This window comes from Oryzias latipes, chromosome 22 (assembly GCF_002234675.1).
Source record: "Oryzias latipes chromosome 22, ASM223467v1".
Lineage (NCBI taxonomy): Eukaryota > Metazoa > Chordata > Actinopteri > Beloniformes > Adrianichthyidae > Oryzias > Oryzias latipes.
In genome coordinates, this window is record NC_019880.2 from 13,228,920 (window position 1) to 13,244,234 (window position 15,315).

General features: G+C 38.8%; 2 protein-coding genes across 6 annotated transcripts; both read left to right on the forward strand.

Moving 5' to 3' along the window:
- Nucleotides 1-3,910: 3,910 nt before the first annotated feature.
- On the forward strand, nucleotides 3,911-9,699 carry mlh3 (mutL homolog 3). 3 transcript variants are annotated; one of them, XM_020713815.2, is made up of 12 exons: nucleotides 3,911-6,546; nucleotides 6,668-6,775; nucleotides 6,853-6,932; nucleotides 7,042-7,146; nucleotides 7,213-7,297; nucleotides 7,365-7,433; nucleotides 7,546-7,654; nucleotides 8,429-8,588; nucleotides 8,686-8,709; nucleotides 8,797-8,875; nucleotides 8,973-9,124; nucleotides 9,209-9,699. In XM_020713815.2, the coding sequence occupies exons 1-12, from the start codon at nucleotides 4,104-4,106 to the stop codon at nucleotides 9,278-9,280; spliced, it is 3,486 nt and encodes a 1,161-aa protein (XP_020569474.2). In that variant the 5' UTR covers nucleotides 3,911-4,103; the 3' UTR covers nucleotides 9,281-9,699. The 3 variants fall into 3 exon arrangements, with proteins under 3 accessions (XP_020569474.2, XP_023807790.1, XP_023807791.1); XM_023952022.1 differs by having other exon boundaries at nucleotides 6,674-6,775; XM_023952023.1 differs by lacking the exon at nucleotides 6,668-6,775.
- Nucleotides 9,700-11,839: 2,140 nt separating this feature from the next.
- Nucleotides 11,840-15,145, forward strand: LOC101165186 (proto-oncogene c-Fos). 3 transcript variants are annotated; one of them, XM_020713725.2, is made up of 4 exons: nucleotides 11,840-12,133; nucleotides 12,786-12,882; nucleotides 13,175-13,282; nucleotides 13,368-15,145. In XM_020713725.2, the coding sequence occupies exons 1-4, from the start codon at nucleotides 12,030-12,032 to the stop codon at nucleotides 14,034-14,036; spliced, it is 978 nt and encodes a 325-aa protein (XP_020569384.1). In that variant the 5' UTR covers nucleotides 11,840-12,029; the 3' UTR covers nucleotides 14,037-15,145. The 3 variants fall into 3 exon arrangements, with proteins under 3 accessions (XP_020569384.1, XP_020569386.1, XP_020569385.1); XM_020713727.1 differs by lacking the exon at nucleotides 11,840-12,133 and adding an exon at nucleotides 12,358-12,472 and having other exon boundaries at nucleotides 12,658-12,882; XM_020713726.2 differs by lacking the exon at nucleotides 11,840-12,133 and adding an exon at nucleotides 12,425-12,504 and having other exon boundaries at nucleotides 12,658-12,882.
- Nucleotides 15,146-15,315: the final 170 nt, after the last annotated feature.

Sequence of the window (15,315 nt, forward strand, 5' to 3'; positions counted from 1 at the left end):
TTTGTTTTTTGAAAGTACTACTTATCATTGTCAACCATAATTTGCAACTAAAGACAATGTTTTCTATCATTCAAATGTTCTTACTTTGCTCTGTAAAGGTATAAGGTCTACTTTTGTCTTTCCTAACCTCAAATCTTTTTTTCATTTTCTTGCCTGATCTCTGATTTGTTTATTATTTTACAGAAGAGTGGAATCAAGCGTTCTTACATTTACCAGCATGCTTCTTTGTTTTGTCTCCAGTGGTCAGAAAGATAAGACTGTTAAAGTTTCTGCTCGTTCAGTCGGTTCTTTGTTTTGCCTCCATTTTCCATAACCTGCAATTTTGTCAGTTTTCCTAACTTGTCTGAGCTGTTCCTATAGAAAAATGCTTCTGTTTCTCTTGTCTTTTTTAAACCATCTATTGAGCAGGTTGAGCTTTTCTTCTTTTGTCTTTGCCACAGCCTATCATTTGCCTCTAACATTGTATTTTTCCCCAAAACACACTACTGAAAAACATATGAATAATATTTGTAATCCAGACAGATTGCATGTTGTAATCATAATAATATTGAAACAAATGCAATTTATCATGTATAACTAAAAAGTGGTGGCCCATTATGTCCAGATCAAAGGGGTGGCTTAATCTATAATATTCACTGGCTCATCTTATGTCTCTCCCCCTTATCTTTTTTTTTCTTTCAACTGTCCCTTCCATTGTTAGCACGAGGAGGGGGGGTCTCGTTGTCATTGAATATAAAACATATCAGAATTACTTTATTGATCCCACACTTGGGAAATGTGTTCGTTACCATAGCCAATGACAGCATTGTAAACATAAGAAAGAAAAAAGAATGAGAATAATATTTTTAAAAAAATGTAACATAAATATATTTCATATTTCATCTTAAACATATTTCATCTTTCACTTTTAACTCCCAATTATATAAATATTTGTATGCCTAGAATTATTAAAATAGACAAACAAAAAAACTGATGAAAGCACATTTTATTGTATCCTGACTCCAACATGGTTGAATCCTAAAAAAAAAAAAAAAAAACATGGTTGAATCCATCTTTTAAACAAGAACCTCACTGTCGCGCTACGTGATTGGTCGGGGTATTGTGTCATTTCCGGGTAAAGTGTTCGTCATTTCCTGAAGCTGCATCCCCGTATGTTTTGAATTCAACATCTTTTCACTGGTTTCTTGAGAAGGTAAACTACATTGCCACGTTCGTAGTACCAATGCAGTTACCTTACATAATCGTTGCGAAAATAGCCATATTTTTTTCTTTGAATGTTTTAATTTTTAAGCCACTAAAAGCTCAAAGGTAAAGTAATTGTCTTGGCATTGCTAAGCAAGCAAGTTGTGTTTGATGGATTTCATGATATTCCAAAATCAATGTTCAGAACCGATTGCGCTGCTTTCTCTCTTTTGTAGATCCATTATGTCTGATGAAGAGCTTATTTCTGTGGATTATGAAATATCTGGCCGAGTACAAGGAGTGTTTTTTCGCAAATATACTCAAGTGAGTTTGTTATTGAATTCAAACTAGCTTATGGTTGTATTTCAAAAACACAACAATTACCTACAACAATATGCATAGTATGTTTTGTTAGTAGACTTGCTGTTTGTCATCTGACATTTTTCCCCATCTCTATAACCTACTGCAAGCTTGGACATGACGTTCAACAGTTCCTTCAAATTAATAAATTATGGCCTCATATTTTAAATTAAATTAACCATTTGTACCCCCAAATTAGTAGTAAAAGTAGTGCTTCATGGCTACAAATAGAAAAGAATAGAATGGAATGCTTTATTGTCACCATATACCAGTATGATGCCATTAACCCTTGTGCTATCTTAGATGACCCCACCCTTACATTGATGTGTTCTCCTACCATGACAAAGGTAGATAATGGTGGAAAGATTTCATGTAATCCATGGACACCAGTGAGGTTCACAAATCATTAAAGAAAAAAGGTTCAGCGCATTGTCTAATGGGTCTAGATGACCCAACTCCCAATGGCAAAGTGCCTAGGATACAACAAGGGTTACAGGTTGCCATCGTGTTTGGGTGCATCCAGTTATGAGTAAAATTAGTATTTAATGTTTTGTGGCCACAAAATTAGTATTTTGTTATGAATTACTACTACTTAGATGTGGCAACAAATTAATTTACGCACAAAGTACTAATTTGTGGCCCAAATATACTAATTTGTGCACACAAAATGCAAATTTGTGGTGAAAAAGTTCTATGTTGCAGTCACAAAATAATAATTTGTGTGCACAAAAGCCTTACTAGTGCCCACAGAATGCTAATTTGTCCCCACAATACTTATTTGGAGTCATAAATTCATAATTTGAAGGAACAATTTGTTTGGGGTTTTTATGTTGTGTCCAGGGCTCTGTAACCTACTGTGAGTAAAGCATTGTTTTTTAAGACACTTATTGTCAAAGTGTCATCAATTTGTAACAAATGATTTCTGTTTCTGTATTAATTTATCGAGTCTACATTCTAACATTTCAGTATGCACAGATAATGACGTAGCTTGATTGATTTTCTATGTTGCTTCTTGCACAGCTTCTAAAATACTATAAAAGCTCTTTTTGTTTTCCAGGCTGAGGGGAAGAAACTTGGCTTAGTCGGCTGGGTTCAAAACACCGGTGCAGGAACGGTCCAGGGGCAGCTGCAAGGTCCCTGCAGCAAAGTGAAGGAAATGCAAGAGTGGTTGAAATCCACTGGCAGCCCTAAGTCACGCATAACCAAAGCAGAATTCAGCAATGAAAAAACAATTGATAGCTTAGAACACTCCTCTTTCAACATAGTGAAATGAAATAGGTTCATTTCACTATGTTGTTAATCTTAAAATGCATTACATATTTATTTAGTTTTTAAAAATAATGTTATTTAAATGGTTGTAATAAAACAACCTTATTGAGCTCCATATGTGTAATACTAATGCTGGCACTCCTTAATATCCTATTAAGAAAATCATTTGGTAACAACCTTTACCTGGACTGCCAATAATAAATAAATTGAAATGAATTTAAACTGGTTTTTCTGGTGTTTGTATTTCCACTGATATAGAGAAAAAGAAAATCTAAACTTTATTTTAAAAGGTGCTCCATTTTAAAGGTTAAACACTGTGAATGGGATGTAAAAATAAATTGTCTCAAGTAAATGCAGTCAGTAAAGGATGACGTTAAAAAAGATATCTGTGAGAATAAAATCAGACTCACACAACATACATGGGCAAATTTTTCATTTTATTTTTGTAAGAATATTTTTTTTATTTAGGCCAGGTCACAAGTTTGTAGTTGTCTAAACATAATTTAAACTAAATCTGTTTCAACGTTTAAAAAGTTGAATTTTTGAAGTAGCCTCACCCACCTAAATATATTTCTCCCTGTTTTTATATTAATCACATCATGACCAAATAAATTGTGCTGCACCTACCAATAAAAAAAAAATAAGAGTTTTTATCAGGCTTTCTTCAAGATCCTAGTAATTTTGAATATTCTTTGAATATTATGGCATTTTGTTCATATTTTTGGATTCTAGAAAACAAGATAATACTTATAAAGGATAACTTCACTCTGTTCTGGGAACTTTTTTAACCTTTGTGCTATCCTAGGCACTTTAACATCGGGAGTTGGGTCATCTAGACCCACTAGAAAGTGCTTTGAACCTTTTTTCTTAAATGATTTGTGAACTTCACTGGTGTCCATGGATTACATGAAATATTTCCACCTTTAACCACCTTTGTCATGGTAGGGAGAACACGTCAATGTAAGGGTGGGGTAATCTAAGATAGCACAAGGGCTAACCGGATAGATTTGCCCGGCGACAATTCCACCACTAACCGCTAGATGGCATTGTAGGATTTGGCTGTTAGCTAAAACCTGAGGAAAACGTTCTCATTTTTCAACACGTTGGTTGTAAACAACGACACACTTGCTTTTGCGTTTAATTTATTTTTAAATTGACGTCATTTGCTGTTTTGAAGGCTTTTAAAAAAACGCTTTTGTAATATTTGACCTAAGAATATGTATTCTATTTTTTTTCTAGTCAATGACTTTTAGTTTTATATCAGTTGCTGACTAGTTTTATTTATAGCAGAGATGAAAACAACTCAATGCTCAGAGAAGAGAAGCAGTACAATGATTAAATTGTTGCCTCCAGAAGTTCAGGGGCAGCTTCGCTCCGGCGTCGCCATCCCCTCCCTGCAGCAGTGCGTAGAGGAGCTCGTTTTGAACAGCATAGATGCCGGGGCGACCTGCGTGGGAGTCCGAATGGACCTGGAGGCTTTTAAAGTCCAGGTGATCGACAATGGTGCCGGGATGAACACTGAGAACATGCAGCGTGTGGGAAACAGATATCACACAAGCAAATGCGGCTCTTTGGAAGACCTGGACAACGTCAAATCGCACGGTTTCAGAGGAGAGGCCTTGGCAAGTATCGTTTCTATGGCAACGCTGGTTGAAATCTCATCCCGTTCCCGGGCGTCTGCCAAAACCCTCGTGAAGCTGTTTAAAGACGGGAGGGGCGTGGATGTATTTGAAGCAGAGACTGTTAGACCCTCTGCGGGGACAACCGTCATCGTCTGTAACTTCTTCCACAACATGCCGGTGCGGAGGAGGAGGCTGGATGCTGTGCTGGAGGGGGAACGGGTCAGGCACAGGGTGGAGGCCGTTTCCCTCATGAACCCGTCTGTGTCCTTTACCTTGAAAAATGACTCCACTGGAGCCATGATGGTACAGCTCCCAAAAGCTAAAAGCACCTATCACAGGTTCGTGCAGATCCACGGTCTCACACGAGCAGAGAAGCTGGGAGAAATCTGCTACAGCCACAAGCAGTTTGAAGCAGTCGGTTACCTTGGCAAAGAGGGACACTACAATAACAGCTTGCAATTCCTGTATGTCAATGAAAGGCTGCTGTTGAAAACAAGGATCCACAAGCTGTTGAACCTCCTACTGCGCAGATTAAAACAAAAACCGGACCCCTCAGATGGCCCTTCTGTCATTAAAAGTCCCAAGAATAAGCAAAGCCATGAGCTTTTTGGCGTCTACATCCTCAACATTAAATGTTCTTATTCAGAATATGATATCTGTTTTGAACCAACCAAAACTCTAATAGAGTTCAGAGACTGGGATGAGGTTTTACTCTGCGTTGAAGAGGCAGTCAGAGCTTTCCTGAGGAGGGAGAACTTGATGTCAGAGTTTTCTCAGGAGGACTTGGACTGCGAGTCTTCACGAGTGTTCTGTGCCTCCAAAGCAGATCAAGAGGAGGACCAAACGAGAGCGGCACCCCCAGACATTTCCGCCACGGACTGCCACCATGGAATGAAACTTGCATCTGAACTTGTTCATCGTAGGAGTACAGATGATGGGGTTTGCCCAGAGTCTGGTCTGACTAAGAGCAAAACTGATGAGACCGAAGAATCAGGACAAACGGGTGCATCTGAAAATGAGTCACAAACGACAACACAAATTGAGTCAGAAGACGGTGGAGTCGTTAAAAATGCAAAGATGCCAAATGTACACGAGGTTGGGTTTTCAGAAGATGTGAGGCAAAGCGTTAACTCGCCAAAACAGCTAGTTCGAAATGACTTCAACCATAAAAAGCCAACAAGGAATGTACAAGTCGCAGGCAGGCTACAACAGTCCTTAGCAAGCAACAGAAAGATCAGTTTGTCTGAATCAATTGTTCAAGATAATCAGCTAACTAACAATTTCACGTTTCCATTGCAGACGTTAGGAGGAAATAGCCAGAATAAATACTTTGCACCAAAACGCAAAATCTCTCTGAATGCACCTCAGGAAAGATCCACTCAAAATCCATGCAGAGACCCTTCTTTTGTCCCCCCCACAAAGATTTCCAGAATTTTTCCTTGTCAGAAACTGTCTGCATTTAAGGAATCCGGATCCCTTGACAAGTTTAGACAAATGTATGCCCATTCTGGTGAGATGAAACTACCTCGTCAGCATTTACAGAAAGATGCAAGAGGTCCCCAGACGTCCAGCCTTGTCTTAAATTCCTCAAGTTTGTCTGTTTGCAGCAATGATTGGAAGGAACGTACAACTGCTGAGGTGCAAGGGGATAGGGAGAAACAGAGTTCCTCCCAAAATCTGTCATGCTTTCCTGCTAGGAAAACTCAGAATAAAGACAAATTATCTTTCTCTGCAAAACTCTCCCAGTTAAAGGAACTGAGGAAAGAAGAGGCAGAAGTTTCTCTGCACAGGCCCAGCACTATGTTGGAGAAGAAAATCTGTCTTAGCAGCTGTAATAAAGGCACAGAGGAGGAAAGCAGCAGTCAGAATCCTCAAGATACTGCAGTGCATGCTGGGTCCACCCCGCACCGCAGTACAAGTCCTCTTCAGGCCGGGGCTGAGGAGGATTCAGCATCTGGCACTTGGCTTCACCACTACAATACGTCTGTCGGAAAGACCGTTTATATCAACAGAGTGACCGGGCTCAGCAGATATGACAACCCAGCCGAAGAAACGCAAGTCTGCTGCACATCCGACGTCACCAATATGGCAGTTAGTGTCATTTCTGAAACGGGTGAGTTCTCAAATAACCCTTCAGAGAAACCATAATATGTAAAAAAAAAAAAAAAAAAAAAAACAGTTTATGAGCAGAAAGTTGTTGTTTTTTCTTGGTGTTTGCTTTCCTGTGCTTGGAGCTGTAGGGATGGAGTACAGGTGTTATCCTTTTCAATTGGATGTAGTGTTGCCTTTCCTGCCTAAATCCAGGTCGGAGAGGCTGATTAGCTCAGGGCTTGATTGCGGAGGTACCACACTGACAGATTAGACTCTTGAAAACACACCAGATGAGGCTGATTTGGTAACATTACATGTGTCTTCACAGATGCTGCCCCTGAAAGCTCTAACTCCCTCTCAGTAATGTATTCTAAATGGAAGAATCCTGTATTCGTCCAACCCCCTGAGGTAAACAAACCATCTGTTTGACTTCTGTCTGTTATTATTGCTCACTTTGTGTTGATAGAATGTGTTGGGGTTTCATTTCCATGGCTTCAGTGAATTGTTGTGTCCACAGGTCGGTGTGGACATTTCTGGCGGGCAAGTGGACGGATTAGTCGTGAAGATTCACAGTGTTCTGGTTCCTTATCGTTTATCCAAAGCCATGATTCACTCGATGAAGGTAAAAGGATCCTTCAGCACATTTCGACACAATTGTCCTAAATTGAATAATCCATCTATCCGGTAGGTCGTTGATCAAGTGGATAAGAAGTTTCTTGCGTGTCTTATCAACACAAGAGAAGAAGAGCTGGCATCAGACGGTGACACTGAAGGTATGGGAGGATAAATCAAAGCTTTGCTGGCATTTATGTATTTTACATTGTTGTTTTTACTTCTCAGGAAATCTGCTGGTACTGGTGGATCAGCATGCTGCACATGAAAGAGTTCGACTTGAAAACCTCATCACAGGTTACAAAAAATAAATACATCTGTAGTAAAAATGTTGGAAATCCAAAAATTGCAATAGTGTTTACTGGAATCTCAAGGGAAACATTTGAATGATTACTGTATCATTTGTCAGATTCATACGAGGACAACCCAGAAATATTTGGAGAGAAGTGGTTGTGCTCATCGACCATCGTTCCACCTCTGGAGATCAGTGTAACAGAAGAGGAGCTCAGGCTGCTGAGGTGGAGACAGTCTGAATGTGGACTGAAACAAACCAGTGAACAAAGCTTGAATAATTTGTTTCTATTTTTAAAGCATTCCCAGTGGTCTTTTATGCCGTTTTTAGCCAAAATCAAAACTCTGTGTTTTTTTTTTAGGACATAGTTTCTGCAGAGCAGCATTAGTTCATTCGAAATTTACCTCCGAGTTGTGGGTGGGACTGTAGGGGCAGAGCAACCCCGTCCCCCCTTCCTCTTTCCGTTGCTGGGAACTCCCTTGTTTATCCAGCCGTACAGTTTTTGAGTCAGACGCCAGCTCGGATCTATTTGTCTGCAAGTGAATGGATCAGAATAAAGTGGAGCAGGGAGCTTTTGCCCCACCCAGCGGATTTTCTGCGTCAAAAAGACAATCTTTTTCAAATGCATCGTTTTGTCTTCTTCTGCTTCACCACAATTTAAATGAAGAAATACGCAGAAATGAAATTTGGAGCTTCATTTTCTTTCAAATGTTTTGAATGTCTTTTCTTTGTAACATTCTTTTCCAAGTTGGCATCATTATAAACTTATATTTCTATACTGAAATACAGTAGAATAAATAACAAGAAAATTCAAGTTTAGTTAAATCGAAAATTCTTTTCCAAAATGAAAAAAAAAAAAAATTTCTGCCTGTTCTTCTAAAAAGTGGAGTATATTCCAAAAATAAATTCACCTTTGTCATATTTTTTGCCAAGCCTCATAGCGATGATCAAACATCTTTTCGTATTTGTCCTAGAATATTTTTTTGTCTTCTGGATGCAGCTCGTGCAGGTCACAGTTGAGGAGTTTGGGCCTGGAAGTTACCTTTTCAGAGACACAAAGACCCAGCATTTTTGTAGGGAAGGTGCCGCTGTGCTTTTTGGAAAAAGAGACTAATGAGCTGAAGAGAGGTAGACCATCCATTATCAAGACCATCGTTGAGGTAAGCTGTTTGACCCAATGCGGTTTTATTTAGAGACTCATTTTGCAGAGGAAGGCTCTCTTTAACTCTCTTTGTTATTGCCTAAACCCCACTTTAGGAGTATCTTCAAGAGCAGATTGAAGTAAGATGGAATTTAATTAGGAGCTTTTTTTATTCTTAGTGAGCATTTTCTTTAAGAGATGTCTTTCTCTTACTGTTTCTGTTTTAGTTACTGCTCTCTACTGGCAGGGTGAAAAGGACTTTACCCATCACTGTGCTGAAAGTCCTCGCCTCGCTTGCGTGCCACGGTAAAGAGGAATCCCTTCTCTTAAAGCTTACATTCATTTTTCCATACAGTAATGATCCCCAAACCTTTTTTTTGTCTTACCTTTGCACCTAAAACAGGCGCCGTCAAGTTCAATGACACTCTCAACAGGGACGAATGCCACAGCTTAGTGGCATCTTTGTCTTCTTGCCAGCTGCCCTTCCAGTGCGCCCACGGCCGTCCTTCTATTGCCCCTCTTGTAGATATTCGTCATTTGGATGAAGAGTCGAAGGTACCAGAGTTTAGCAGCACATCTGACTTGATCTGACCTTGCAGAGTGATGTTTACTAAAAACAAAGACTTCTTCTTCTTACAGGATTTCCAGAAACCGAATCTGAAAAAGCTGAGAAGAATGTATGAAGCATGGCAGCTCCAAGGGAACATCTAAGTGCTCATTCAATATTTAATGTGTAGCTCACAGCAACACAAAACTAAATCACTTCATAAAATCATATTTATTAAATGACTTGGATATCTAAGTTGTCCTTTTTTTTAATTTTAGTAATAAATGTTTTTGAAACCAAAGCCACGGTTAAACTGCTGGAAGGCATTTATAACTAAAAGACAGCTAATATTTGTAATGTATGAAAAACTGTCTGAATTTTAAAAGTTTAAGAAAAAAAGATATGCCAGCATAAAGTGAAATAAGATCACATTTAGTGGTCATGTGTGATTTTGGAAAATAGTCCTTATTTGAAATAGTCTTTTGGTCAATAGTTACTTTTTTTTTCAATAAAGAGAGAGACTCAAACTTACCTGTACAAGTGCAAACTAGAAATTTGCTGCAGAAATAAAATCAGAACCTTTTGTAATGTTTTTTTTCTACAGTGAACACCCAGTTACAGGTTTGCTCTGGCTCGGTTAAAGAATCACATCATTACACAACTCTAAAGGCCGTTTAACTCCCTTTTTTGGTACCGCAGAATATCTGGCGAGCAGATATTTGTTGTGCTGTTTGTGCAACAGCAGCAGGTGTCTCGATTTGGTCATTTGCAGCGGTAAATGCCGTTTAGGAGCACGTTTCTGCAGAATTCTTTTAAAAGATTTCACACATCTGCAAAAAACAGGGGAAAAAGTTAAATCGTTAAATCTTTTGAAATCAGAAGAGCATTGACTTGAAACGATAACACAATTTCTTCTATTAATATTAAACATATTTATTTTTAAATGTTCTGCCTTTCTACCTGGTAAACACAGTTTTTTTCTCAAATATGGAAATCGTATTTTAGTAATTCTGCACTTTGCCAACTTTGCATGGACAGTAGTAAACTGGCTCCAGGTTAGCCAGACTACCTGAACCAGCACTTACCTTAGTTAAAAACAGGTAGATTCAACACTAAATTCTACTAACTTCAGGTTAACCTTTGACTTTACTCTAGGTAATGTTTTTCTCAAACAATGTATCTTTATTTGACAGATTTTTTTATTTATTATTTCACTTTTCTCACATTCTGAGTGATATCTCTTCATAATACTGCTAAAGCACATTTCTTCTCCCACCCTTGTAAATTACAAATGTAAACCTAGTTTTACGTTTGCTTTCAAAAACATTCTCAAATTGACCAAATTACAAATTGGGTGTCTAAACTGTTTTTTACTTTAACATATTAATTGGATTTAGTTATATTTTTTCTCCTTTTAAATTAAGAATCAATGTTCAGTTGTTGTTTTTTCTAACAAAATGAAGAAATTTGAATTATAATTAGAAGAAAAAAACAGGTTACACCCTTACAAGTTAATAGAAGTCATATTATTTTTGTAAAAATGTAAAATCGCTCTGCTTATGTAGCAAATACTGTTCTTATTTAGTGAGAAGTAACTGAAATTGCATCTTTTTACAGTCCAGGCAATCGAAAGAAGAAGATTCAAAAGAAAAATGATGTTAATGCACTGTTGATTGCCCTTTTCCCCCCACAGTTCCAAATCATTAAATGTGACACAACCACCTTTACAAAGTAAACTCATAAAACTGGGTATAAGAATAGGATTAAAGCAAGACGTTCAAGGCTGGTTAGGGCAACAAATTGGGAGTGATGACAGCCAAACCAACCTCTTCTAATCTTTAGTAACACTAACTGCTGAACAGACATGCAGCTCCTTTCTTATTTCCCCTTTGCTGACAATGCTGAAATATATATTAACAAATGGAATGAGCAAACATTAATGGCAGGAGGATATACTAAAGGTAATAACATACCTTTATAAAATAACAAATAAAAACCATTTAAATTTGGAACCACAAACCCAACAAAATCCAAAGCAAAACAAGTCTTGACAAATTTTGGTCTGGAAAGGATTTCACAGATTCAACATAGTTTTCAATTAAAAACGAAACAGAAAATTTAAAAAACATGTTTTTTTAAATATAGATATGAAAATTTGGACTTGTTAAGAAATATAGCTAGTATTCTATATTTGAATTATTTAATTTTTTGTGAGAGCGACTGACATTGGAAAAACTAAACAATAGATGTTTAGATCAAATTTAGTGAACAAGTTTACAAGAATTTTGCTGCTCCTCTGGCAATTGTCAGTTTTGGACAATAATATCAGCTGCTGAGCTCAAGGGGAGCCTCCCCAGGGCAGATTGCCAAAAATTACAACAATATAATTCATTTTTTGTGTTCAAGGGCGTTAAGAATCGTTAACTCTGTATTGAAATTAGCTTTTGCTAATATTAGAAATGCTTGGCCATTTTTATTTTTTTACTGTTAGAATGTCAATATCATACATGAATGTAAAAACAGGCTTTTGTTTTTGTTCCTTAATACATTTATAAATGGGGCAGAAAAAGTCCCTGCTCGCATGGATAATAATGGTTTATTGTTAGGGAAATATTTTTATTTGTGAGCCTTTTTTTTTTCCTTCGAGAAAAATGTAAGGCTCTCATGGCGCCCCCCTCTTCCGCGGATGGTACAGTCTTGGTTCATTCATAAAATTCAAGCGGAGCATAAAAGGAGGGGCTTGCATTCTAGTCATTCAGTAACCAGGTATACACCTGGAGAACAGACCCCACTCGTTCAGCCCAAACGGAGGTCCGGCGTCATATTTGTCCAGCGTGGTATTGGTTTTGTTTTTATTTGTTTGTTTTTCCCCTGCATGCGTGATGTATCACAATCTAACGCCTGATAATATGGATGCAGCCCCCTCCAGCTTGCGGACAGAGTCTCCAGTCGGGACACTCTGCCAGAAATCGCCTGAAGAGGCCACCTCTCCAGCTTCATCCGAGAACAACACGCAGGTATGGACCCCCCACCCCCACCCCATCCTCCTCCTCCTTTTGGGATCCGTGCAGCATCCGCCCTGCTGCTTTTATTTTTGTAAGCATTGTTTACGTTATTGATTCAATGGGATTCTTGCTCATTTACATGTAAGAACAAAATGATAGGGGATGGTTTAAAAATATAGTGCAGGCGCATTTTAAACTGTGGCTGGGTTGTTATGACCCCCCCCCCCCCCCCCCCAGTCCTCCGGACCAATTGTGAGCGTGTCGATGCAGCGGTTCATTGAGAAAAATAAATCCATTCAGGAGACTCCTCAGCCTCCCTGCGTCAGTGTTGACGTCAGACTCAGCCATAAAGTCAAATATCGATCCGAAAGAGGCTATTTGTGGTGAGGCATGATTTTAAAAATAAATTGCAGCATGCAGGGGTATCCTCTGGTTTCTAAAAATGATTTAAGGTCTTCTAGTAATTTTGTATTGGTAGCAGTTAATCTATTATTTAAAAATCAAATTGCTTTTCTTTTTAATCTTCTTCTTTTTAGGAGATTTGCCCAGATGCCCCTGAAGACACTGCATTTGTCCCTACAGTCACAGCCATATCGTCTACCCCAGATTTCCAGTGGATGGTCCAGCCTACGATTATTACTTCTGTCTCCCTGTCTCTGGGTAGGAAGCAAGCCAATGAACCGCAAAGCTCTCACCAGGCAACACCCAAAGCAGGCGGGAATAAGGGAAAAAATGCTGCCAGGAAGGGAAAAGCAGAGCAGGTGGGTCCGTCAGCTTTGATGAAGTCCATTTGTGATTGGATGGAAATATTGCACGTTCGCCAGTGAAGGGATGCTCGTGTGCAGGGGTGCTGTGTTGCCTTCCATAGGCAGACAATTTATATTCAGGTCACAACAAGTCTGCAACAATGGTCTATTTTTAGCAGCATTGCAGCGAAACATGCTTTTGCCATTCCTCTGAGGTTGAAAGTGGGAGCGGATGGAGGGGATTAGCTAATGAAATGGCAGGATTCTTACAGTTGATAATCCCATTACTTTTTTCCGCATCCTATAGCTTTCCCCAGAAGAGGAGGAGAAAAAGAGGATAAGAAGGGAGAGGAATAAAATGGCTGCAGCAAAGTGTCGCAACAGAAGGCGAGAGCTCACAGACACACTTCAAGCTGTAAGTAAACAGCGATGCCCTGATATGCACCTCACCGCTGTGCATTTGTCTGTTTGATGACTTTCATTGTGGATCCTATTTTAAGGAGACGGACAAGCTGGAGGAGGAAAAAACAGCCCTGGAGACGGAAATAGCCAACCTGCTCAAAGAGAAAGAGCGCCTTGAGTTTGTCCTTGCTTCACATAAACCAGTTTGTCAGATGCCAGAAGAGCTCGAGTCCATTTTTCAGGAGCCAGCGGGGTCCTTGGAGCTACTGCCCAGTCCAGATGAGGACAGACTTCCAGAGGAGGACATCCAGGAAGCACCTTCACTCCCAGACTTGGACTTCCCCAATGATCCATCCACAGCTATCTCTGGGAACTCTAATATCTTACTGTGTGCCAGCGCTGAGATCAACATCTGCGATCTTGAGCCGTCTCTGGACATTAAGGATGGACTTCTAGACAACATGTTACCCAGTTTGGAGGAGAAAACCTCCTCGGAGACGGCTCGATCAGTGCCAGACATAGATTTGAGCAATTCTCTTGGGGTGTCGGACTGGGAGACCTTGTATAAGTCTGTTTCCAGTGACCTAGAGCCTCTCAGTACCCCTGTAGTGACGTCCACCCCCACCTGCAGCAGCTACCTGTCTGTGTTTACCTTTGCCTGTCCTGAGCTGGACTCTCTGGCAGAGGGACTGGACCATCTCAAAGGTCCAGGAAGCAAAGCAGAATCCGTAGACATTCTCAACTCCCCGACTCTTCTGGCCTTATAATGCAAAAGAGATGAGTTCAAACCCAGAACTTTGAAATGAAATCAGCAATGAATGCCCCTTATGCTGTAATAAGAGTTCATGAAATGTCTCGTGTGTGACTACACAATCAGAAACATTCTCCAGATGCTCAGCCAACAGAGCGGTGTAGCTAAAAAGCATGGCTCTTCACTTACCAGGAAAGACTGGATTATAACGCGCATGAAGATATTCCAAGGGATTTTTCAGAGCCCACATATATCCGATCTGTTACTCGATCTACAGTGTATCGTGGCAGTCGAAGTGTTCCAGTACGGTTTTGTGTTTTTTGGTGTCGGTAGTGTATCGATTGCTGTAAACGCCGTATTTACTCATCCACTCGTGTTCAGTATACCTGCATACCTCAAACGCCATCAACTGTGGATTGACCTCAATGTTCAAATGTTGACAGTTTTCCATGAAAACATCCAGTGCTATATAGTACATATATATGTTATAAAGATGTAACTTATTATTTATTTTTTTACCTTATAGATTTGTTAAAAAAATGAAAAGATAGGCATTAATTTTAGGGCTGTGTGTCACTGCCAAAATTAACAATAGCAGTACCCTTAGCAAAAAGTAGACCACTTGAAGTTTATTTTATTACGTACACTTGAGAATGAGATTAGCAAGTATACTATAGTGTGGGAAGTATACCAACTGAATACTTCTTCAGTCTAAATTGGACCATTTTAAGTTTACAATATAGCTATAAATAGAATATAAAAAGTACACTTTAAGTATACTGCCTCACTTTTACTATGAAAAAAGTATACTTGTAGTATACTGAAATAGACTACTTTTTGCTAAGGGAAATATCAACAAATTTGCCAATTTGGTTTGAAAAATGTTTTCACACTCTTAAAAGAAGTAAAGCTTAACTTTTTATTTATTAAGTTGGGAATATTGTCATCAAAAAATAAGAGTTATTTTTGACTGGAAAGAAAATACATAAAATAACAAAAATATTTCTGATTATTTGATGTGTGAATTGATGATAAAACTCAATTCATAATTTTATTTTTTAAAACCCAGACATAATTGATTATATCCATGCTGGTGAATGATATCAATAAATTCTTCAAACTCTTTTTTGTGGCTGATGGTTTTGATTATTTCTTGTTTAAAATAAAAGGTTTTTATATCTGATACCCAAAGTGAAGTTATCTAATCGGAACCAGTAGTTTACCTGATATGGATTTTAAGTACAATCATCTGTTGATCAATTTTCAAAGCGTGTGGTCTTTAATTATAGTTATGC